The following is a 25,562-nucleotide window of genomic DNA, read 5'->3' on the forward strand; positions in this document are numbered from 1 at the left end:
CAGTTTCTGGCTGATCTTACCAACTGCCCTTGATACAGAATCGACTAAAATCCCGACCTCGATTCTGCAATCGACTATTTCCAATCCGAGTTCTTAAAACTCTGTGATACCCATGCTCCACTACCAGAATAAGAGTACGGGGGGCCCACCATCCATATGTTACAACTGACTTTATCTTAAGGATACCTTGTGGAAAAGCTACAAAGTAACTGTCACTATCAAAGATCTTAATAACTACAGATGCCTGCGGAATATGTGCACAAGGCAAACAAGACATGCAAAAGCCCAATAATACACTGACAATCTTTACCAGAATACATCAAATCCAGCAAACTTCTGGAAGGTTATCCACAATATATTCCAGCCTTCTAGCCATCAACAACCATGTCATATCATTAAGAACAATATTACTTTGACAAATTCCACTGACATTGCAAATGCATTCAATGAATACTTTGTGGGGTGTGCTACTAACTTATTAGTGAAACGCAACCCGAATTACAAACATGAACCTCATTCTGAGAGTACCCCTATAGCCCCACCCTCTCCCAACACTGCCCACAATTTTCAATTTGTCCCAGTATCCATAGGGGAGATTACACAAGTGCTCCTCAAATTAAAATTAACAGCCAATGTGGACATGGCTTACTGCAATCTAAGGCTGGTGATATGCTAAAGGCGCTCGCACTCGCGTGCACCAAATGATTATTGCCTGTCTTACAATGACAGGGCATCTAGTGCGGGCGAGCGCAACATGGAGCACCTGCAAATTGAAAAGACAAAACATGTCTTTTCAAGCGTGGCCACGTGACATTAGCGCCACGTGAAGCGGTTCAGACAAAAAGGGCGACCCAGCTTCATGACACATCAGCCACACCTCCCCCATCGCTTACCCAATCTCCTGCAGCAAATTCACTGATCGCTGGGGCTGCAGGTTTGTGTCAGGCTGCGCGCACACCAGCACTATATGACAGGCCTTATTTCCTACGACTTGGTGCCCGAGCTACAGTATTGCCAAATCAATTGCTTCCCTAGTCAACTCTATTCTGGCTACAGGCCATATCCCTAAGACCTGGAAAACTGCCAGAGTTGTCCCAATATTCAAAAGTGGGGACAAAAACTCTGTCTCAAACTACAGGTCAATCTCTCTTCTCCCAATACTATCCAAAGTCATGGAAAAATGTGTTCACTCCGAGTTAAGCGATTACAATACCAAGACAAATTTCTCTAGCCAATTCCAATCTGGCTTTTGCCCCAAACACTCCATGGTAACTACCCTCCTAAAAGTTTGCCCTGACATCCAGTGTGGAACTTGGAAATCTTACTGGTGCAATATTCCTAGATTTTGCAAAGGCTTTTGGTACTGTTGATCATGTTATCTTGCTAAACAAGCTCCAGGGCTCTAGAATAGGAAAGCATGCTTTAAACTGGTTTAATTCCTACCTCAGGTAAATCCCACCTCAGGTAAATCTCAACATGTGTCTATCGCAGGCTCTAACTCCAACCTCTTGGATATCACTTGCGGGCTCCCGCAAGGCTCTGTTCTGGGGCCCCTACTCGTCTCAGTGTTTATCAATGATCTTACTACAGCTTGTAAGGGAGCTTCAATACACATGTATGGGGCTGACACAATCTTATATACACACAGCCCTAGCCTCTCCGACCTTGGACACATACTTCGATCTAACTTTTTGAGACTTGAAAATTGGATTTCCCAAAACAAACTATTTTTAAACACTGATAATACTGTAACAATGGTATTTGGGACAAAGGCTACATTTTTAAAGCTTCCAATGAATGAGCTCCAGATAAGAACCAACACTAAAACCAGCCTGTTACTAGTTTTAAATACTTGGGCACATGGTTTGACTCCGATTTAACATTTGGGTTATTAACCTAACATCCAAAACCTATGCCAAACTAGGTGTACTTCATAGGAACAAATCATAGGAACAAATCCTCCATAACTCTGCTGGTCAGGAAGCGTATCGCACAGCAGATGCTAATGCCAATTATAGACTATTGGGACATAGTATCTGGCACGGCACCCCAAACCCATCATAGCAAACTTGATAGCCTCTACAATTCGATATGCCATTTTGTCCTCCAATGCAACTACAACACACATCACTGCGAAATGCTCAGAGAACTAGATTGGTCATCACTTGAGAATAGGCGCAAAGTTCATATTTCCTATCTTGCCTTCAAATACTTTCTGGGAAAGCTACCCATCTACCTGAACAAGCTCCTCACCCATTAAACATGCAGCACTTATCACCTGAGATCTGACTCCGAAAGACTGTTCATGGTCCTAAGGCTCAACAAAGTATACGGCCGCTCCTCCTTCTCTTACCATGCACCTAACAACTGGAACAATCTACCGGAGACTCTCACAGCCGCTACCAGTCTAAGCTCTTTCAAAACTAAAGACATATCTCATCTTAATCTGGTCTGTAACTGTTACATACGCCTATACCATATATTATCTCTTACTGTGCATGCAATGTCTTGTATATAATGTATAAACCTGCTGCTCCCTTAATTTATTTATTTATTTATAAAATGTCTTACAAGGAAGTAATACATTGAGAGCTTCCTCTCATTTTCAAGTATGTCCTGGGCACAGAGTTATGATGACAAATACATGGTTACGATTATGCCATTTCTGCTTTTGAGAAAGGCCTGTGTGGCCGAAACGTTAAGTCTATTGACAATAAATTAGTTTATTGAGCAAATCCATGGAGCCCTGATTTTCTTCCCTTTGTTATACCCTGGATTGATACAGAGAATCCTGAACCAGGAGCACCGGTAGTTGTATCCACTATTTTCTGATTATAATAGTGTGCAGCAATTTATAATTTTCTATACAAATACATCGTTACATTAAGTGAGCTTCCCCCCCCTTCCGCCCATTAATCCTACCTACCAAACAGCACACTGGGGGGCAGGGAGGGTATTGACCTCGAGGAAAGTGTAGGAGAAGGACATATGGGTCTGCGGGGAAGGAAGAAATATGGTACAGTACATGGGGGCGGGCAAGAAGGAGGCATGGGACTGGGACTGGGAGAAGAGGAGGAGGTATGGGCTTTGGCAAGGAAGAGGTGGCATGGGCCTGGGGGAGGGCAGGCATGAGGTATGGATCTGGGAGGGAAGGAAGATATATGGTCCTGGGGGATGGTGGAGAAGATGGTATTGGCCTGGGCGTTAGGTATAGTCCTCAGGGGGGCTTAGCGGGCTGCAGGTATGGCGGGAGCAGAGTATGCCTATCTGCTGCCTCAGAGGACCTACCAAAGGGGGGTCCACACAGGTGCCTACCGTTGGAAGGGAGGCCCTTATAAGCCAGTGGATCTGACACCACGTGTTAGTGTCACTGGCAGGTGGGCCCAGGACCCTTGACTCACCAGGCCCATGACATCAGTCCTAGCTGTCCCCCAGTCAGCTGTCCTGCATATACATACAAACCCTGTAATCAGACATTATACATACTGCTTACAGTACATAGGGTGATCAGACGTCCTGTTTTTTTACACATTGTCCAGGGTTCCAACTTATATCCTAAATATTCCAGTTTTGGGACGGCACTGGATGCGCATGCCCGATCGGCACTCGCCAGCTGCGCATGCACACGAGTGTCTGGCAAGTGACAGTCCTGCATGCACACGAGCTGCTGGAAAATGCCAATCATGCAGCCGGGAACTGCCCATTGCGCATGCGTGGCAAGGAAGCACCCATCATGCATGCATTGCCGGGAACCAACAATTGTGCATGCGTGGCTGGACAGCGTCCATCACGCATGCACGACCAGCATTTGCCAGCCGCTTGTGCACATACCGTATGTGCTTGCCATTCATGCATGCGCGGTCGGCGCCCCCTTTCACACAAGCACGTTTTGTATTTGCTGTGTGCTCATGCACCGTCGGCACCAGCCTTTCGCGCATGGGCGGTCGGGTTCGTCGTTTTATGCACACGCGCGAAATGTGTCCCAGTTTGTCCCGGGAAAAATGTGATCACCCTATATGTAGTCATATAGGGAGGTGCATGCACACTGCAAAATGGTGCTGGAAGGCGGTACTTATCTGCCGGTGCACTGTGTCCAGGGAGGTCCAGACGTCCCAGAGAAGATTAGCATAGAGAATGGAAGCAGGCACACGGTCTTATGAAAATTCAATTTAATGTGCCACCAAAGGGTCCAATGTTTCGGCAAACAATTGCCCATATCAAGGAGAGCCCTCTGGACCCTTTGGTGGCACATTAAATTGAATTTTCATAAGACCGTGTGCCTGCTTCTATTCTCTACACACCCTATATGTGGTCACCTTACATTAGATCAAAGACGTCATCATGATTGCTGAAGTGACTGGACATTCAGTCAAAGTAATGAGGCACTATTTTTTAAAGTTCAGGATATTTTGCTGCTGCTTTTTGTGGAACATTTTGCATTGTCTTGCATTTCGGTTTCAAGTTTAAATTGAGAAGAACCATGCACCCTCTTCCTTACAATGTTTATTGTTTTAATGTATAGCTCAAATAGTATTTGCAAGCAAGACTGCTTTCTGCAATCGAAAGTAGTACTGTACTGCCTGTTACCTTTCTGTTATTACTCCTATAACACATACTGTAGTTTTAAGGGCTACGACAGTTCAGGACAGCTAGTCTGTATCAACCCAAATGGGAACCTTCAATCTCTTTGATAGCACATAAAAATATCACTTGTGAGCACATTCACATGTCACAGACAAGACTGCAAACCTGCATATCCCCATTATCTCTTAGCATATAATGCTCCCACTGCATCCAGGGATTCTGGGTAATGCCATGCAAATAAGTACTCACAGTGTATCACTTCTTTCTTTCGAACATTTTAAAATGGACCCTTACTGTTTAACCCTATGACTGCTGCATTACACAGCTTTTCAGCACAGCCTGGGTTAAATAAGTGTGTAGCCAGTAAATCTACTCACAGACAAATGTTTTACCTTTAGGGTCTCATCAGAGTGAGGCTGGTTATACTGGCTATGCAACGTGAAGCTGGTAGTGGCAACAAACAGACGCAAAGTAAGTTATGAGTAAAAAAGTTACAACATCCTGTCACTGTACAGTGAATACAAATAAAAATATAATTTGTGAGCACATTGCCATGTCTCAGATATGTCCGCAACCCTGTCTTTCCCCATTATCTCTTAGCAAACAGTGCTTCCAGGGATTCTGGGTAATGACATACAAATGAGCAGATACATTGTAATCACTCCCAACTTCACATGTCAGCCAGGGATTCTGGGTAATGATATGCACTCACACTCATAGTGCAGTCACTCACTGCATCACATTGCAGCCAGGGATTCTGGGTAATGATATGCACTCACACTCCCAGTGCAGTCACTCACTGCATCACATTGCAGCCAGGGATTCTGGGTAATGATATGCACTCACACTCACAGTGCAGTCACTCACAGTATCACATTGCAGCCAGGGATTGTGTATTTATTGCTACTCATGCACAGAACATGCTCATTATCAAAACATTTTCATTCTTAAAAGCAAGTTAAACAATTTTTAGTATGTGTCTTCAAATTTTAAAACATTTATGTTTAAAACCAGAAGATATTCCAGGAGCGATTAAATTGTAGTTGTAAATAAATGAGGGCAACCTACATATTCAGTTTTCATTTAGCTCATCAAATGAATCTACATTATGAAATTATGAAAAAAATAAAATGTCTCATCTCTTGGTAAATCCTAAAATATTTGCGCGTTGCGGTTCTCTGCAGTAGCCTGAGAGAGCAATTGCACATTTAAAAGTGCCCAACTTAACCGTTCTGGAACACGAATATATATTTATTATTGCACTTTTTTCTCTGTTTATACTGTAGGCATTTCAGAACTTCACAACTGTAATTTCCTTTCTAGGTAATTTCAATGTACTGTATTACCTTGTAACAACACTGTTGTAATTTACTTGCTCTTGTGTAATACTTTGATACAATTATTTCAATACAGTTCTAAACATATCTATACACATAAGTAGATTCAATGAACAATATTTGAGTATATATTGCGTATGCATCCCCATTATTCCCATCACCTCATACACTCCCCCATCATCCATCACCCTCAACACATTCCCCAGTGATCACATACAAATCCACCCCCTATTATCCCCTGCACTTCCCCTTTATTGCCAAAAAAATCTAAGAAATATCTATCTATTGACAAATAGAATAAATAATAACTTTTGTGTATAACGCACTGCACATCCACAGGGCAGAATATGTATATTTCTAAAAAGACAATTTTAAAATATAAAACGATGGCATAAGGATTACTTGGTGATTCTTATATGACTTCTGTACTGATATACCCAGGAGCAATGCTCAAATTGAAGATAAAAGCAAGATAACATCATTTTTTTTTATTTAACACATATTAATAAGCAAGTGCTACTAATTTGGAGAAATATGTACTTACTTGCCAAGTGCAAAGCACTCCATTTTAACGGTGGTTCCCTTAGCAGCAGTAAATGTATAAGGGAAATGGACCTCAATTTTCGGCTCATATTCTCCCATCACACCTGGGAAATAAAGAGTAGTCTTTAAAAAGAAAAGGAAGATCACTTCTTAACATCCCCAGATTTTTTTTACAGTGGTAGTTTGTGTCATGCAAATGATAATAGATGAAAAGTGGTAAGGCCGATGATAAAAGGAAAATAGCCGTTGAACTGGTGTATCCTTGTGTGACTATGCATGTGCAAATATGTGTACACATATATCATTTTTTTATTTTTTTTAGACTGTGTATCACTATTTCTGTGTAAGTATTAGTACTGTTATGTATGTATTAGTGTGTACTGTATGTGTTGGTGTTTGTTGGTGAACCTGTGTAGTGGGATTAAAGAGCATCAGATGCTGGCATTAAGGATCAGTGGCTATAGATGACATACAGCCCCAATAACCCCTTCTCTACCAGTTGTGCCAGCAATGCTACTCTGCTCTGCAGTGTGCTGCTGGTCCCATTGGTAGCAATGGAGTTACTGTACAATGTGTGCTTACAAAAGTGTGTTATGGTACCGGTTATCGTATGGCAACTTGCAACCGCGGTTATAACATTCCTGACCGCATGATAACGAGTGCAGTAACATTGTCTATATCTGGATGTGCCCTGTCCGACTCCCCTGCATATGAGTTCATATCCTATCCCCTATAGATTTGGTATTTGATATTGTATCTTTACTCTTCTATGAAATAAAAACAATATAAACAGACTATTCAAATTCAGTGTTCGCCTAAATCAAGTCATAATAAATGCACTTTGGTATTCTTTTGGTCATTATGTATTTACATTTTGGAGGCTATATAAGCTTTAGCTTATTTTTTAAACATAATTATCAATCAAACAGCATCTGAAGGAAGGACGTTTGTGGTCTACTCAGCTGATGTGCAACAGCATTTATGAAGAATTGAATAGCTGTCAAGTTTGTCCAATAAACAATAACAAATCCTGCAAATAATTACATTTTAATAGATTAATAGCAGATTTCTACATTGATCCATACACAAACATGTAATAGGGTACCGGACATAACTTGAGTGCCAATGGTACTCGAGAAACATTCTAATTAAACATTATTGTGTTCCCTTTGGTAATTTAAAATATTCATTTTTAAGTTTGCTCTATACTATTATATCTATATATTATGCATTTGATGCCAAGTTTCAACTGTTTGCAGAATTGCCTTGTTTACTCATTCACACCCACACTCTTCCTTCTTTTGTTGCTTGAGCATTTCCCAGTTTAAATAGATTATCACATCTACAACTTGTTTCTCCCTGCAGACTTTGCGACATAGAGAATTTGTCTTACTCTGCTAGACTTGTTTTCAAACAGAATCTTTCTTCCTCTTACAGCTCTATTAATCTCTGCCTTTGTAACAACTGCATCCTTTGATAGTCATTGCACAAAAGTTCACGATAAATGTCACTATTCTATTCATAGAAGCTGTTTTATTGTTATTTAAACTCAGACCACCCAACGCATAATTACATTTATATAATCCATTATTGCTGGATTACATTTCAAAAACTGGAACTGAAAACATGAAGAACAAAAGAGTTGGGGAGCATTATGTGCACAGGAAAATTATAATTTTTTTCAAATTAGTGTACCAGTCTAAATTGAGGCATCATCAAGGCTGAAGATATCTGAAATGTAATAAACATTCAGAGATGTTTTGCTTTGTAAGAAGTAGTATTACAATTCCTATTCAATTAAATGCATTAAAGTGCATCAATAGTGAATAGTTTGGTCTATTACCGGGACTGCAAACCCCATGACCACCACCTTTTCCAGATTCAATTTTGGATGTTCCATGAGGACTTGTTCCTATATAAACTCATTGTGCTCGCTTTTATATATTTTTTTATTTTTTTTTATATGATGCGTCAATTTTACCTTCTGATGCCAATACAATTGGATGTCTTTCTGATCGTGTCTCCTTCACATTCCCTTGTCTTTTTACAACTTCTCCTTTCACTTTTCTTTTTTTACAGTTTTACACATGACAGATGTAATCCCAGTTTGTACTAAGTGGGTGTAGGGTAACTACAGACCATTAGCATGACTTCCAGGACTCAAGGAACTATATACTCACAAAAACATCATAACACATTTATTTTACTTTTATTTTACTTTTATTTTACTTTTATTTTACTTTTATTTTTGGGAGGAGTGGCTCCGTGAGTAAAGACACTGACTGGCACTGAGTTTGAAGCAGGGGAGCCTGGTTCAATTCCCAGTGTCGCCTCCCTGTGACCTTGTGCAAGTCACTTTATCTCCCTGTGCCTCAGGCACCAAAAACATAGATTGTAAGCTCCCCGGGGGCAGGGACCTGTGCCTGCAAAATGTCTCTGTAAAGCGCTACGTAAAACTAGCAGCGCTATACAAGCACATGCTATCATTATTATTATTATTATACAGAACAACTAAGGTACAAAGACACAGATGCAAATTGCACACTTTATGGTTATATAATCAAATGGTACGTACTATAAGGTGTACTTCAGAATTGGCACTTCTTGGTGGATTAGGATCTATATTAGGGACAGAGAAAATGAGGAATACTCATATAGGCTTCGGGGGGAAACCTGCTATAGAGGTTACCAAAGTCATAAAACTTTATTCATTGGGGCCATTTTGGTGGGCTGAGGGTTTTGAGGTGATTATATTTGATATATATATATATATCACCTCAAAACCCTCAGCCCACCAAAATGGCCCCAATGAATAAAGTTTTATGACTTTGGTAACCTCTATAGCAGGTTTCCCCCCGAAGCCTATATGAGTATTCCTCATTTTCTCTGTCCCTAATATAGATCCTAATCCACCAAGAAGTGCCAATTCTGAAGTACACCTTATAGTACGTACCATTTGATTATATAACCATAAAGTGTGCAATTTGCATCTGTGTCTTTGTACCTTAGTTGTTCTGTATAATAATAATAATAATGATAGCATGTGCTTGTATAGCGCTGCTAGTTTTACGTAGCGCTTTACAGAGACATTTTGCATATATATATATATATCATAGCCTGTGATACACCAAAGTTTCACCAGGAATATATATATATATATATATATATATATATATATATATATATATATATAGCAAATGTAAACATACTGTATGCTCATTTGCATGTCTTAGGCAGGTCTGCAACCCCGCATTTCACCATTATCACCCAGCACACAGCACTTCCACTGCAGCAAGGGATTCTGGGAAATGACATGCAAATGAGCACACAGTGCCACTTTTTGCTTCAAAAACCATTTTATACATGGTTCCCTATAGGCTTAAGCTTGCTGCATGGTCACAGCTTTGAGCACAGCCAGGGTTAAGATGCATAGCCAGAAAACCCACCCACAGACAGCTGTTTCGACCTTAATGGGTCTCATCAGTGTGGGGTTGGTTAACTGGCTATGCAATGAAGCGAAAGGATGGGGTTTACCATACTGAGTTAAGTTATGGTGAGTAAAAAAAGTGACAAAAACCCTCCACATATATATATATATATTCCTGGTGAGACTTTGATGTATCGCAGGCTGTGATACTATTCAAAGGACCAACATGAGAATGAGTAGTAGCTGCAGTTGTACATGTTTGGATGACTCAAAAGAGCTGAAATCTTGAAAGCTCGAGAACAACTAGGCCAATGTTATAAATATTAAAAGCTGCAACTATTTTTGCACCAGAACAAAATTGCAAAAAATATAATGATCATTGGGACCGTAGAGCCAGCCTGGCACAGCAAATTAAAGGATATGCCCTCTAGTTGCCCCTGCCTGTCAATTGGCCTCCATGCCTGGGTCTCAGTAGCCATTTTAAACTACAAGATGGATGCCAACTTAGGCAAAATGTGTAACCTGTTACAAGTTACTGTGTTGTGTTTGCATTTGTCATTAGGTACAGATGTAGCAAGACTTCTTTTTCTCAGTGCCACAATTTTCCTGTTCCACTGTGGCTGCACTGCGACTACTGTTCTCGCGTCCCGAGAACAGTAAGCTGCCCATGAGGATTAAATCTGTGGGGTTCATGCTACTGAATGGGACCCTGCAGCATTAATCCTTTTGGGTCATCTGCAGGGAGAGAAAACCAGTACTCACGTGGGAGATTGTAGGCGGATGCTCACAGAGGAATGCAAGGGAGACTGGTTATGGTGAAATTAAATAAGGCTTTTATTGCGCCTGTTTCCTTAACATCAGGAAACCATCCAAACAAGGAGTAAAAAAAGCTTCTATTCACTTGGGAGTATTTCTAGTGAAACACTATGCAGTCCACCACTCCCTTTAGATAAGCATGTCTCCCAGCCCCAAACATGTAGCATGAAATGAACAGATATAAAAAGTCTTATAAATGAAAGTCTTATTTGTTAGCTGTGCTGCTGTAGGGGAAGCTTCTCTGCTCTCTTGGAACCGCACCCTTGTGTGCACAGGAAATGTCAGGCTCCAGGTTAGAATCTTGTCCCCTTGTCTTGTGGTCAGCTTGTCGCTCAAGACATCTGGCCTTCCTTGGTTCAGCCCAGTTGTGGACTAAGGAATTTCTGCTCCGTCTCCAAGTTCAGCTCAGGTGTGAGCTAAGGAGTCTCACTTCCTATCTCAAAAGACAGGCTTTTCTAAGCAATCTAATCAGGCAGGTGGTGTTTGTTAATTGACTACCAGCAGTTAACCACCACACTGCTGGATTAGAGGCACATTACCTGAACAGGGATAACTCCCCTGTTACAGAGATGACGCTCTATCCAGAAGACCCGGACTGAACCCAGTTACTTACGATGAAGCGTGGGAAGAGATTCCCGGACCCGGGATTCGGGCTATGTTCCACAGTCGCTGTGCTGGACAGGAACATAGCGTTCTCTGAACTTCGAGTGGTAGATTCACTGGGCTGTTAATCTGGAGCACTCCCCGCAGCGTACTGTCATCCTGAGGGCATGTCCATAAGCCAAGACACTGTAATAAGATGGAAAGCTCGTACATGGAGAGATGCGAGATCCAGTGACTAGAGCTGTACGTCGGGCTATTCACAACCGGAATCTCTCTTTGGTGAAACGTGCTCCAGCGGCCACAGTCAGCATTCTTATGCGAGAATGGGATAAGTTCCAGATCGATATTGGTCTACTCTACTGGGTGGTTCTGTACCACATCCATCCCGATAGAAAACAACTGGTTCTATCCAGGAACCTACAGTATATGGTTCTATGATCCCTACATGACAACCATCGACCTCTGGGAGTAGACAAGAACTTCGGTCTAATATCAGACCAGGTTCTTCTGGCCCAATATGAGGGAATTGGTGGAACATCATTGACATAAAAATGCTTGCGGTGTATCCAGTGGAAAACCCTTCCTAGCAGAGCAGCTCCAATGGCCCATCTGAGGAGCTCGGGTCCCATGGATCTCATTTGCATGGATTTCATGTGCATTGAGACAGATTCGATGGGTATCAGGAATGTGCAATTGATCACGGACCACTACACCTGCTACGCCCAAGCCTTTGCCACCAAAGACCAGAAGGCCCTCACGGTGGCTAAGGTCCTATGGGAGAGGTACTTCCTACACTACGGGCTACCGAACCGCATACACTCAAATCAAGGGCGAGACTTTGAAAGCAAGCTCACCTGAGTGTTGCTGAAGCTGCTAAATATTGAAAAATCCAGAACGACTCTGTATCATCCTGAGGGAGATGCTCTACCGGACCGGTTCAACCGGACCCTACTGAATATGTTGGGCACTCTGAAGGACTCAAAGAAGGCAGGATGGAGCAAGAACGTGGAGAATTTGGGGCATGCTTATAATTGCACCAGGCACGAGTCCACCGGCTATTCGCCTTACTTCATGATGTTCGGCCGAGAAGCCTAGTTGCTGGTGGATATTTGCCTGAGGGTGTCCACCAATGGAGTCTCCAATACCACTCACTACCAGTATGTACAGTGGCTAAAGGACAACCTCCAGAGAGCATATCGCTTGGCAGAAGAAGCCACCGCCAAGCTAAACAAGAACAACAAGCGGAGGTACGATTGTAAGGTACGATATCAGGAGCATCAGCCTTGAGAAGCCTTGAGTTCTTCTAAGAAATCTGAGAATGCCAGGAAAGCCTAAGCTCGCTGACCATTGGAGAGACGCTCCCTTTGAGGTGGAATCTCCGATGCCTGACCTCCATGTTTACCGCATCAAGGATTCCGAAGGCAAGGTAAAGGTCTGGCATCGCAATCACCTGTTACCCATTCCTCAAGTGAGGGAACATGAAGCTGAACCTTCAACGGCAAGTCAAGAAAAAGAGTTGAACGGTATACCGGATCCATCCTCTGAGGAAAGTCAGGATCCCCTACAAGGGACGTCTTCAAACACCCACGAAGGATCAGGCAGTGGTTCTGGAAATCCAGAACCATTCACAGTTGAAGCAGCCAGTCGGTCTCTGGTCCCAACGAGTCCAATCTTCACCCCAAAGGATGATAATGACATTCACTCTATGAGAGGGCCAGGACCTGAAGCCAATGGTAGCCTCTCCGACCATGAAGAATTTGAAGAAGTTCGTCTGAGCCAAAGACCTTAGATGCCCTCCAATTAGGGTAGCTCATTAGGGGCACCCCACTATGAACCTCACCAGTCGTCTCAGTGCAAGTTAGTTTCCATAATGGTAAATCTAACAGAAGTGTTAAATGCCATTTAAGTATGTACATGTTATAATGTTATTTTTCATTATATAAAAAGTTAGGAAATGTATTTTTATTATATAATACGTTGTATGTTGTTCTCATGTGGAAACGTTGAATTCTCCACCAGGGGGAGGGTGTAGCGGAGTCCCGCCTACCCTGCCTCCGGCGCGGGGAATTGCTCTGCATGATCGGGGAGAAGTGGCGGTGGCCATTTTGGGTTTGGAGCACATGCGCAGTTGCAGCCGGAGCGGTGGCCATCTTGGAGGAGTGAAAAATGCAACCAAAGTCCCAGAATGCCTTGCGGGAAAAAATGCGAGCAGCCATTTTTGGTCTCAGGACTCCTCCGCTGGACCAGTGAGGCGGTTGTTAGTCACGAGGGAGCTGGAGGGAGAGAAGGTAGTGTGCAGGGAGCATTAGCTTCCTGGACTAAGACAGATCTTGCCCCTTAGGCCCCAGATAGCCTCTGTCACTCTAGTTGAGTATTGCAGGGACTGCCATACTACAGGGATCACCCCTGATGGTATAGACTGCAAGGTTGAGAGACTTTGTGTGAGACACTCCAGCTGGAGCTCGCATCACATGGAGGCTAGGATCCTTAGGCGAGAGAGGATTGCTGTGTGGGACCTGCCTCAGCTAAGTCTGCAAGCTGCCCCTGGTGTACTGGAGTACCCAGGTAGGTATCACACATTAAAGTACATCATATTTGAATTTAAACAACTTGGAAACACATACTGTACACTTGCCAGATCTCCTATGCAATTTTAATATTTCTGTATTAATGTGTTATAATAGAATACATGTTTAACATACAGTACTTTTCCATAGTTGGGATTAAAGCTATGGCCACAAATGATACATTATGTGCATGTCGTTCTTTACAGGTACACAGATAACTGCAGTTATTTCTGTGATGCTGTGTTGACGATAAAAGTATGAAGAAGAACAAAGGACTATTTCAGCAATTGTCATATTTATTAATCCCTGCAAATATTATGTGACGTGGAAACATGTGAGGACAATTTACAAATGGGATCAGAATGATAACTGTAAATGTTTTCAAAAATACATTCTTTTCTGACCCATATACATGATAACAGGGCTTTTATTACAAATAGTTTTTGGTTATTCCAATTTGTAAATATAGCCCCTGCTTTCTTTGGAATAACTGAGTGGCGAGAACCAGCTTTCTTTTTATTTAATTGTGAGTGAAATGATTATTGAAATTACCAAAAAGTTATGAAGAGAGTTGGTATAATGATGCACGATAATACAATGGAACTTCTAATCTTATTAGATATATTATTACATTATTTTTATAAACTTGCTCGAGGTGAAATTGAATTGCATAAAATGAATGATTGTCAAGGACATTTGAACAAATGAGGTATTCATTTTATTCAGAAACCATTCAAGGATTTCTTGATGTTTTTATTTAATTTGCTTTGTATCATGAAGATAAGTTTCCCTTTGAGACATAAAGCAACAGAAATAAAAGATTAATAACAACTAAATTCATACAATCTTGCAGAATTTGACAGAAAGATTTAATATCATTTTCTGCTCCCATAGATGAAAATGTTGGGAAGATATAGCATGACTGGAGTATTCTCGCAGAGAACTGATCTGTCCCTCTGGCCTGTCTAATGAATCGGAATATGTGAACATGGATTATGCTATTATATCCCGGATGTATTGAAGGTCAATTGAAGGTCTTTTATACACAGTCCATAAGAGTGATGCATAGAAATGGTAGTGGAACTAAGAATCTCAGTAATCTAGATATGGAGGATAAATAGTAAAATATAGCCCAAGCAATTCACATGGAAACAAATAATCAGGTAGTAAATCTGATAGTATGGGCTGATGGAGTAGCTAAGTGATATTTTCACTGCATTTGAAATGGGTAAACTCAGCTTGAATCTCAGTGTCAGACCTTGGATAAATACTATTATCTGTCTGTGGAACAGACACCAAATTAGACTGTAAGCTCTTTGGGGCAGGGATTCTCTGTATCTGTAAAATTCAATGATTAGCACTACTGTATATAAGAACAACATGCAATTATCCTGTTCTAAAAAGAGTTACTGTTAGAAACTGAACATTATGATGGGATTTCTATTTACATGTAATCAGAACGTAATCCATAACTGTTGGCGGTCCATCATAGTTTGGGTGGAATCTAATTCAAATGTCAAATGAGCAATTGTAACAGAATTTCTCAGTGGAATAAACAGTGTCTTTTTGATTTTCAGTGAAAACATTTCTTACCATTATTAAAAGCAGTCCTTTAAAGTGCCTATTGCGTTAAGTGCTATGTAAAGTGCTATCTGAAAATGATAGTACTTCACAGAAGCTTCATGTCTATGATAAATTGTAATTCTTTTAAAGCATGACGAGTAGCATAATGAAAGTACAGAGGACATTTGTTGTGCAGTAGATATTCTTTAACATTCCATTATATTTGTGGTCCAATAAAAACTATACTTCTTTATATTGAGGTAATGTTTGGGCATTATAATGACAGGATATATTAAATCATGAATCTGTATATTTTTCCCCAAATGCAAAACTAAAATATTTTCATAACCCTATTTGTTTAAATGGAGAGGATACCTCTCATGTACACGGTTCAAAAATATGAATTAGAGTTCTTGTGTAATTAGACTAAAAAAACAAATAGGTACCAGTAATGTACATATCTTCTCTTTATATAGGATTTATTCATTAAAATTCCTTACATCTATTCATAAAAGTGAATACTGTATGTTCTATATTTCCGTGATATTTGTTACTAAAATGTTCTCTGAAGCCTTTCCACTAGCACTTAAAATATATTTTGATGAGAATACACAAAACTAGTGTAAAAAAAATATTTTTGTAGGTAGAGCTCACTACATAATTGTATTTTCAAATATTAAAGCACCCAGTGGTAATTACATAAAACAACATGCAAAAACGAATTATGATTTGACCAAGTCAATCAATCAAATAGTGTTAACCTATTAAACATATCTACAGTATGATATTTGTTCAATATATTAATATGGGAGGCTGCACCTTATGTGCAGTATTCTCCCACATTTATACATACTGTAGGCAAACTATCAATTTCACCAGCCTGAGAGGGGGGCTATTTTTTTTTATATTTCAGATATAATTTCCTATCCTGCTGTTTATTAAATAACTTGAAGTTGTCAATACTTCATTTTGCATAATTTGATGATTTACATTCTTGATTTTTATCATGCATGCATTTGAAAACTCAAAACAATATTACTGCACCGCTTAGGCATGGAGGAGGACTTAATGATTAAGGTGAGATGTCTTTTCAAGCAGTATTGCTAGTTACCACACATTCTTGCACTTTAATATATATGGCCCTTTGAGCCAATTTAGCATAGAAGGGATGAATTTAAATAGCAAGTTAAGGACACCTTCATTATAAGTAGTAATTACACATAACTGGTATGATTCAGTTTCAGTAAAACTGATGAAAATAAAATTTTTATTCAAAAGATAACCATTTTAAACACTGCTACCTGCTCACATTCTTGCGATTTGTACGTATGTTCTGTAGCCACAAAACCACCTTTTTTTAATGTACATACAGCTTGTGCTGGTCTGCATGTTACTCACCATCATTGCGCAATGTTAGAGGTGTTGGAGGACTCATGACTCTTGTATTAGTCAAGGGATTTTTCACCAGGCAAATATAGCTGCCAACATCGGAAGCCTGTGCTTTGGAGATATAAAGATTCCCTGTCCCCTGGGAGATGAAGCGGCGGCTATCTTCAGCCACAAAAGAGGGGAACTCATTAAAGACCCAACTGTAGATAATCTCTGGAAAAAAATCAAAGCATAAAAAAATCACTTGTAACCTTAATATAGGTATTATAATATATATATAAAGCCAAACAACATATTTTACAGTGCAATATAACATGCCGTAAGCTTTTATGTCCAATGTAATTGCATTAGATTTTAGCTATATTAAATACTGGCTTTTACTTTGTAATTAGAAACATCACTGCTAAAGTTACTGCAATTAATACATATGTGAAACACTTTGAGTTTGCATAGCATCCTGTTTCTATGTTGTTCCAAAGGAAACAGAAGAAGATGTCCACAATATATGTAACCCATGTCCCCCCCCCCCCGGTCGCAGATTGGACCTCTAGGGTGTAGTGAGGGCTGACTACATGCATGTTGGTGGTACATAACTGTGAGGGACAGGAGGGCCTGAGTCTCCCGCGTTGGTATTGGGGATAACAGGGACAGGCTTCTGGGGTATATGCCTCCATCTGCTCTAGCAACTGTGCAGCGCCTCCATCTCTATAAGCCCCAGGGATATGGGGTGGATCCCTTACAGAGAATTCCCACTCAGGGAAGAGAGATTCCAGACTCAGTCAGTTCTTTGTTAAAAACAGCAATGTCTCTTTATTCTTTCTGTAGCAGCACACAGCAGATCATGCACCGCAGTTCATACACAGCAGTGCTTCTAAATGTATACAGGGTCTTTTCCTCCACACCTTCTCCTCTAGGCTGTACCCCTGCAGGATGGGCTGTATGGGGCTTCAATACCCCCGACACCCACCCCAAGGGTATACCCTCTGGGTGAGGCAAGATCCCCCCCTCACCCCCTGAGCAGGGTGAGGTGCAATCGTCCACCGCCTATAGTTCTATCCGCTCTACTCAGGCTGGGCCTGAGTATCTCCTCCAAGCACAGTTGTCACTCAAAGCATGGCTTCTCAGGTCCAGACACTCCAGCACTCTCTGCTCCCAGGACAGAGCAGAACTGCACGTCTCACTCCAACCCAGACCAGCACTTCACTACTTGTCTCTTACAGGAGCAGGCAGAACTAACTTTAGACAGCCCCACCCCTCATGACGTCAGCAGGACCTCCCCTCTGTCTCAGGCCTGCACACAGAGTCAGAGGCCTGCCTCCATCACTCAAGGCAGGGCTTAAGTGGGGGGAAAACCCATGTTAACTACTGGCAGCCTGCCCTTAACAGGACTTACACCAGTAGGAGAAAGATATATAGCCCCCATTTCTTACCAGGGCTATACTCTCCCTCAGGTGGAATCCAATGGTCCCCACTTGGACCTAACTTTAGCAGCTCCATCCTGCGGTGAACAAACCTGGGAAACAAAACACAGTTCATTTGACTAGTGTGCATAACTCAGACCATCCACGCAGATGGTGAAATAACGATAAGGGTACCTCCCAACATGGAGAACCTAACTAATTATAATGTCTTGGGTCAGGCTTTCTTACATCCCGCCCATTGTGGTCAGTCACAGTGACAGAGTATGGCTGTATCGACCCAGACTCTGGCCGATACGTCACACAGTGTTTGTAAATACATCTCCCAACACTCCAGGCTCAGGCTACCTCACTGATTTTATCCTCGTTCTGGTACCCGGCTTTACCAAACTTGGTACGTAAGTATTCTTGCACTGCCTCTCTGAGCCTGCTGTCTCGATGCTCCTCTATCTCACTCATGATGGATTCAGGCACATAAGAGAACTCGTACCCGTGTGACTGCCTATACCTGGCCACTATAGCTCTGTCTGCTCGGCTCAACTTGGGCAGCTTCCTGTGGCCCGTCCTGCTTGGCAGTACCCAAAACTCTGGTTCTGCAGGAGCAATGTCATCATAGAAAATACTAGGCCCCTTAGGAAGGATGATCCTTTGTTCTATCTCTTGAAATCTGTGCTCTAGCTCATCCGCCACCTCCTGGGGAGTATAGGCACCTACCGCCCACCAATGATCGACTATGTTGCTCCTAATTAACAGGAACCTGGTACGGTCCAGACCCTTGTGGTACCCAGAGAACAGGGGTGCCCACCACTTGTCACAGTGCTCGTACTCGGACACTGCCTTAGGAGTACCTGTCTCTGACTCAGCTTGGGATGATACACCGGACGTGACCGCCTCAGTAGAGTGCGAGCAACTGCGTCTACCTCATGCATTGATGTAGATGGTGGGTTCATTTTGGAAACCACTTTGCTCACAGGTCCTGCCTCCGCAGTAGTGTGGGACCCTCGGGCCCTCCCTCTAAACACAGGAGAAAATGACCTTGGATTAGGCACACGTATCACATTATCATATGGTACTTCCCCATCAGATCCCTCGTCACTTAATTCCCAATCCCTCAAATCCTTGGAGTACTTGGGGTTCTTACTTAACTTATCCCCGCTAGGTCCCGGTGTCATGACTCGTGACTGGGCAGGGGCAGTGGCCGGGGTGATGGCGCTAGGGGCTGGGGATGGGGCAATGTCCGAATCAATGCCAGCAAGCGGGTAATGACGCGACCACTGGGCACTTTCTTGCTTGCCCTCTCCGGCGTGCTTTGTGCTCCTCTGCGAACGCCGTGGCGGTCAAGGCGGGCCGCAAAGATGGCCGCCGGCCCTCCGTTGCAGCCGGAACCGGAAGTGTCGTCATCGTTGCCGCCCGCGGAATCTCCATCTGCTCCGTGGTCACGCACCGGAAGTGCGTCGAAGACCGGAAGGGGTGGTGGTGGATCATCCGGTCCGCGGACGGGTAAGTAGGCTGCGAGCCTCTCCTTCTCCGTAGGGTCCTTCTTCGCCTGGCGGGAGTAAGGGGGTGGCGGAGTCTCCTTACCGCTCCGCTGCCGGCTGATGACCTCTGGTTCCTCCGGAGCCGTCTCGGATCCCGTCTCCGCCGCACTGGGAGACACCACGGCCGTGGGACTTCTACGGGCCTCAGGCTGCACCAGCGCTCACCGTCGGGAGGTGTCCGGACTCGTCTGCTCCTTCTCTCTGGTAAGTGGACCTCCATCTTTATTACAGCTGGGGTGGTTCGCCAGTAGGCGCATCGCCACCGCTGAGACGCCATCTTCTTCCTCCGAAGATGACTTGGTCGGATCCTCCGCTAGGGAGTCACCTGGGTCTATTGCGGCCCTGCCAGTGGTTAGTGGTACAAAACGGGCCCGCTACGGTACCTCCACTGCGGTCACGCTCTTCTCCGCCGGAGTTTCTCTCGGCTCGGGAGTTGGCTGGGCCTTGGTTCCCACCTCAGCAGTGGTGCAGGGAACTAGGGCAGCCTCGTCTGCTGTCTCCGCCACCTCCGTTAGGGTTCCCGGAGAGGCACCCTGAGGGTTTTTTAGCATAGGCCATGGTTCGTTAGGCCATAGGTAGTACGTGTCACACTGAGGGCATCGTGCTTTGGTGCTTGCGGCCATTCTGGGTGTCCTGCAGTGGACGCACAGGCACCGGAGGTTCTTTCAGCCCTCGATCTCCACCACCAGGAAGCCTCCTGGGAGTTGGAAGACCATCGTGCTTAGTTCTGACATAGTTAGTTCAGGGGTGGAACAGTTCAGTGTTTTAGCTCCTTGCTCTTCGAATGCCAGATGGAAGTGAAGTTCCTCGCTCTCACTTCCGGTCCCTCCCTTCGCTGGGGAGGACGCTCCTGATTGGCTCTCCTTGTGCCCCCTCCCTCTGGTGGAAACAAGAGGAGTGGCACTCCTTCTCTCAGTGTGACGTGGCCTTGTCTGTTGGCCAGTCACAGCACAGGTGGGTGGGCTTTCGGCTTTCGCACCGCTCCTTTTGCAGGGGATCTGGGTTTGGCGCCAAACCCCTGCACATCTCCCGCCACATTTCCCTCACGTGCGCGATCCAGGATTGGCGGGAGTCACCATTTTGGTTCGTCTGCTAACTGCTGTGCCGTGGATGGTGCTGTGGTCGCCATTTTTAACTCTTTCATGCTCCGCGGAGCACATGTAGTGATGCCCGCCATCTTTGATGAGCCCTCCAAATGTATAATGTCACTATTCTCAGTGTATAGTGTATAGCTCGTTCCTAGACTGCTCTCATACTGCTTACTGAATGCTCTCTGCATGCTTTACCCACTGATATGATGTGGCATACCCCAGGCAAGGCAGAACTCTTTCTCTGTGCACCGCACTCGATGACGGTTCCTACAAGTACTCGGTGGTGTGTTTTACGTGGGTGCTGGCTAGTGTACCCGGGCATCTCCCTAAGGTACGAGCATCTCCTACTTTTGGCCACTCATAGTGCGGGCCCTGGGCCATGGTCCCTGGACAAGTTAACAGGCTAACCCCCCCAGTTGCCTCACACTACCTGCCTCAAGGGACTAGGACAGCTATAGCTCCACACCCATCTTACATCACCCTCTTAGGGCACCCAGGGCGTACTGTGTGGGAATCCACGCTCCCCTGACTACCACTGGTATGCATACATGCCCTACTCTCTCCAGTACTTGCATGGAAGATGCACTTATCTCTTCCAGCTCTGCTTTCGCTGAAAGCCTGTCCTGTTCTGGCTCTCAGCAGCACCTCCAAATGTAACCCATGTCCCCCCCCCTCCCTGGTCGCAGATTGGACCTCTAGGGTGTAGTGAGGGCTGGCTACATTCATGTTGGTGGTGCATAACTGTGAGGAACAGGAGGGCCTGAGTCTCCTGCGCTGGTATTGGGGATAACAGGGACAGGCTTCTGGGGTATATGCCTCCATCTGCTCTAGCAACGGTTCAGCGCCTCCATATCTATAAGCCCCAGGGATATGGGGTGGAACCCTTACAGAGAATTCCCACTCAGGGAAGAGAGATTCCAGTCTCAGTCAGTTCTTTGTTAAAAGCAGCAATCTCTCTTTATTCTTTCTGTAGCAGCACACAGCAGATCATGCACCGCAGTTCATACACAGCAGTGCTTCTAAATGTATACAGGGTCTTATCCTCCACACCTTCTCCTCCAGGCTGTACCCCTGCAGGATGGGCTGTATGGGGCTTCAATACCCCCGACACCCACCCCAAGGGTATACCCTCTGGGTGAGGCAAGATCCCCCCCCTCACCCCCTGAGCAGGGTGAGGTGCATTGGTCCACCGCCTATAGTTCTATCAGCTCTACTCAGGCTGGGCCTGAGTATCTCCTCCAAGCACAGTTGTCACTCAAAGCATGGCTTCTCAGGTCCAGACACTCCAGCACTCTCTGCTCCCAGGACAGAGCAGAACTGCACGTCTCACTCCAACCCAGACCAGCACTTCACTACTTGTCTCTTACAGGAGCAGGCAGAACTAACTTTAGACATCCCCACCCCTCATGATGTCAGCAGGACCTCCCCTCTGTCTCAGGCCTGCACAAAGAGTCAGAGGCCTGCCTCCATCACTCAAGGCAGGGCTTAAGTGGGGGGAAAACCCATGTTAACTACTGGCAGCCTGCCCTTAACAGGACTTACACCAGTAGGAGAAAGATATATAGCCCCCATTTCTTACCAGGGCTACATATAATTTCAACGTTATCAATAAAATCATATTTTAATAAAGTGCTTGTTCTCACTTTAAATTTAAGGAGGGGTAACAGTAGTTTGACTTGATGAGCGTTTCCTAACCCCTCTCCTTAAGGAACATAATCCAGAACAAGTTTGGGAGTGACCAATCACCCACAAACTAACTGTACCATAAGCACAAACATGTGATTTTCACTTAAACTTGTCTGGAATGGATTCTGAGAAGATGGTGAAAATAAAATGTAGGTCCTACCGTCCTTTCTATGTATTTCAATGTTTTACCTGGAGGAGATGTTAAAGTAGAATGGAGGGGGGAGGGGCAAGAAACAGATAACAAGGAGTTCTTAAGGAAATTAGTTCAGTAATAGCCAAACCATTACATTTAATATGCAAGAAGAAAATGGGTGAACAAAGGCAGTGCACTGCCTACAAATGGTGAAGGAGGCTATTGGTAGCAAAAAAATCCTTTATACTGTATATTCTGATGCACCGGTTACCTACATTTTGCATTTAATATGCAAGAACTCAATTTCCACATGCTCAATATCACAGATGTGGTGCCTATATTTAAAACGGGAGCTAGATCACAACTGGGGAATTACAGACCTGTAAGCCTGACTTCAATAGTGGGCAAGCTACTGAAAGGTTTAGTACAGGATAATATTCAGAAATACCTAATGGAAAACAACATTATTAGTAATAGTCGGCATGGATTTATAAAGGATAGGTTGTACCAAACTAACCCTATTAGTTTCTATGAGGAGGTAAGTAGGAATTTAGACCAGGGTAATGCCATTGATGTGGTGTACTTACATTTTGCAAAGGCTTTGGATACGGTTCTACACAAGAAGTTAGTGCACAAAATAAAGCGAATTGGACTTTGTAAAAATAGGATAGACAACAGAAAGTTGTAACAAATGGAACCTTTTCAGGTTGGGTTAAAGTTTCTCCTTAGAGAGAAAAGTCTCCATCTTTGCTGATGACACTAAATTGTGTAAGGTACTGTAGTAGAATCAGAGCAGGGTGTAATTACTCTCCAGAAGGACTTTGATAAACTGGACACTTGGGCAGGTAAATGGCAGATGAGGTTTAATACAGATAAATGTAAGGTTATGCATTTGGGAAAAAAGAATAAACAGGCAATTTACAAATTAAATGGGGAGAAATTAGGGGAATCCTTGATGGAGAATGATTTAGGAGTGCTTTTGACCAGGGGAGCGCAAGCTTTTGGAGCTGTACCCCCTGCCTGCTCCCCATCGCTCTCGCGCCCCCCTTAACTTATTTGGCGTCGTCAAATGGCACGGCGGGGTCACGTGACATGACGTGATGACCCCGTGGCGTCATTTGATGTTGCGTTGCCATGGCGATGCATCACAGCAACTCTTCTGAATACCGGTAAGGGAGTTGCAGATGCCTCACGCGATAAGAGCACGGGGCCTCTGCAACTGCCCTCGCCCCCCCAAAAAAATCCCACGCCCCCCACTTTGCGTTCTGGTGCTTTAGACAGCAGGCTTAGCAACAGTTTCCAAAGTCATTCATTAGCTGTACAGGCAAACAGGATCTTATCATGCATTACACGGGCAAAGTATGGAAGGTAAGTAAACATAATTATGCCCCTTTATTAAGCATTAGTAAGACCACACCTTGAATATTTAGTATCATTTTGGGCACCACTCCTTAGAAAAGATATTATGGAACTAGAGAAAGTGCAGAGTAGGACCACCAAATTAATAAAGGGGATGGATACTCTGATTTATGAGAGGCTAGCTAAATTAGATTTGTTTACTTTAGAAAAGAGGTGTTTAAGAGGGAATATGATAACTACTGTATCCAATACAAGGAGATTTCAAAAGAACTATTCATCCCATGGGCAGTACAAATGACACAGAGTCATCACTTAAGATTGGAGGAAATTAGACTTAACCAGCAACAAAGGAAAGGGTTCTTAACAGTAAGGGCAGTTAAAATGTGGATTTCATTACCCATGGAGACTGTGATGGCAGATACAATAAATATCTTCAAAAAAAGGTTCTCCATCTTTTTTTAGAAGGGAAAAGCATACTGGGATATATGAAGGCAGTAAACATTGGAAGGAGTGGCTCAGTGAGTAAAGACACTGACTGACACTGAGTTTGAAGTAGGGGAACCTGGTTTAATTCCCAGTGTTGGCTCTGTGTGATCTTGGGCAAGTCACGTTATCTCCATGTGTCTCAGGCACCACAGACATAGTTTGAAAGCTCCATGGGGTAGGGACTGTGTCTGCAAAATATCTCTGTAAAGTGCTACTGTACGTAATACTAGCAAGGACAAACTATTATTATTATTTTATTATCATCCAGGGAGTAATCTGATTACTGGACTCAGGAAGGCATTTATTTTTCGCCTTATGAGATATCATTAGATGATATTTCACTGGGTTTTTTGTTTGCTTTCTACTGGATCAATATACTGTAAGTATAAATATAAGATAAATTATCTGTTGTCTAAATTTAGCATTGGTTGAACTTGATGGATGTACAGTATGTCTTTTTTCAACTTCATCTGCTAGGTAACTATGTAACCTCCATTTCATAAATACTCAGTCATATTGATTCCATAAGGAATAGCATAATGAAAGCACGGCATGTTACTTACATGCCAGAACAAATTGGAAATGAGAGCCATGGGTATTCTATTTGACATCAACAATGTTAACAAGCTTAAAATCTAGACCCACAATATTATATACTGTATGTATATATTTACTTACGTCAATTGAAGTGCTACAGGGAGAATATACAACAATATTATATTACGTATTGAAACCATACCCCACACAGTGTTCTATTACTAAAGATAAAATAAAATCATAGCTTAATCTCTGCTCTGAATCGAAGTATTTTAAGCATACATACAATAGATGTCATTGTAACTCTGTGCTCAGGACATACAGGAAAACGAGAGGTAACTCTCAATGTATTACTTCCTGTAAAATATTTTTTAAATAAATAAATAGGTACCATGGGTTGTATTGTATTGTATGTCTTTATTTATAGAGTGCCATTAATGTACATAGCGCTTCACAGTAGTAATACATGTGGTAATCAAATAAAT

The 25,562-nt window shown here is 43.1% G+C and overlaps 1 protein-coding gene across 4 annotated transcripts in view; it reads right to left on the reverse strand.

Annotated features, from left to right (window-relative positions):
- The window catches only part of CNTN5 (contactin 5), a 1,772,202-nt gene that overhangs the window by 404,001 nt on the left and 1,342,639 nt on the right, over positions 1 to 25,562 (reverse strand). For all 4 annotated transcript variants that reach the window (XM_075592453.1, XM_075592451.1, XM_075592452.1 and 1 more), the window contains 2 exons: positions 16,839 to 17,042; positions 6,466 to 6,568 (listed from right to left, as the gene is read on the reverse strand). In XM_075592453.1, coding sequence (XP_075448568.1) covers positions 6,466 to 6,568; positions 16,839 to 17,042 — 307 coding nt within the window. The remainder of the gene's footprint in view (positions 1 to 6,465; positions 6,569 to 16,838; positions 17,043 to 25,562) is intronic.

The sequence above is a fragment of the Ascaphus truei genome, chromosome 3 (assembly GCF_040206685.1).
Source record: "Ascaphus truei isolate aAscTru1 chromosome 3, aAscTru1.hap1, whole genome shotgun sequence".
In the NCBI taxonomy this organism is placed as follows: Eukaryota; Metazoa; Chordata; class Amphibia; order Anura; family Ascaphidae; genus Ascaphus; species Ascaphus truei.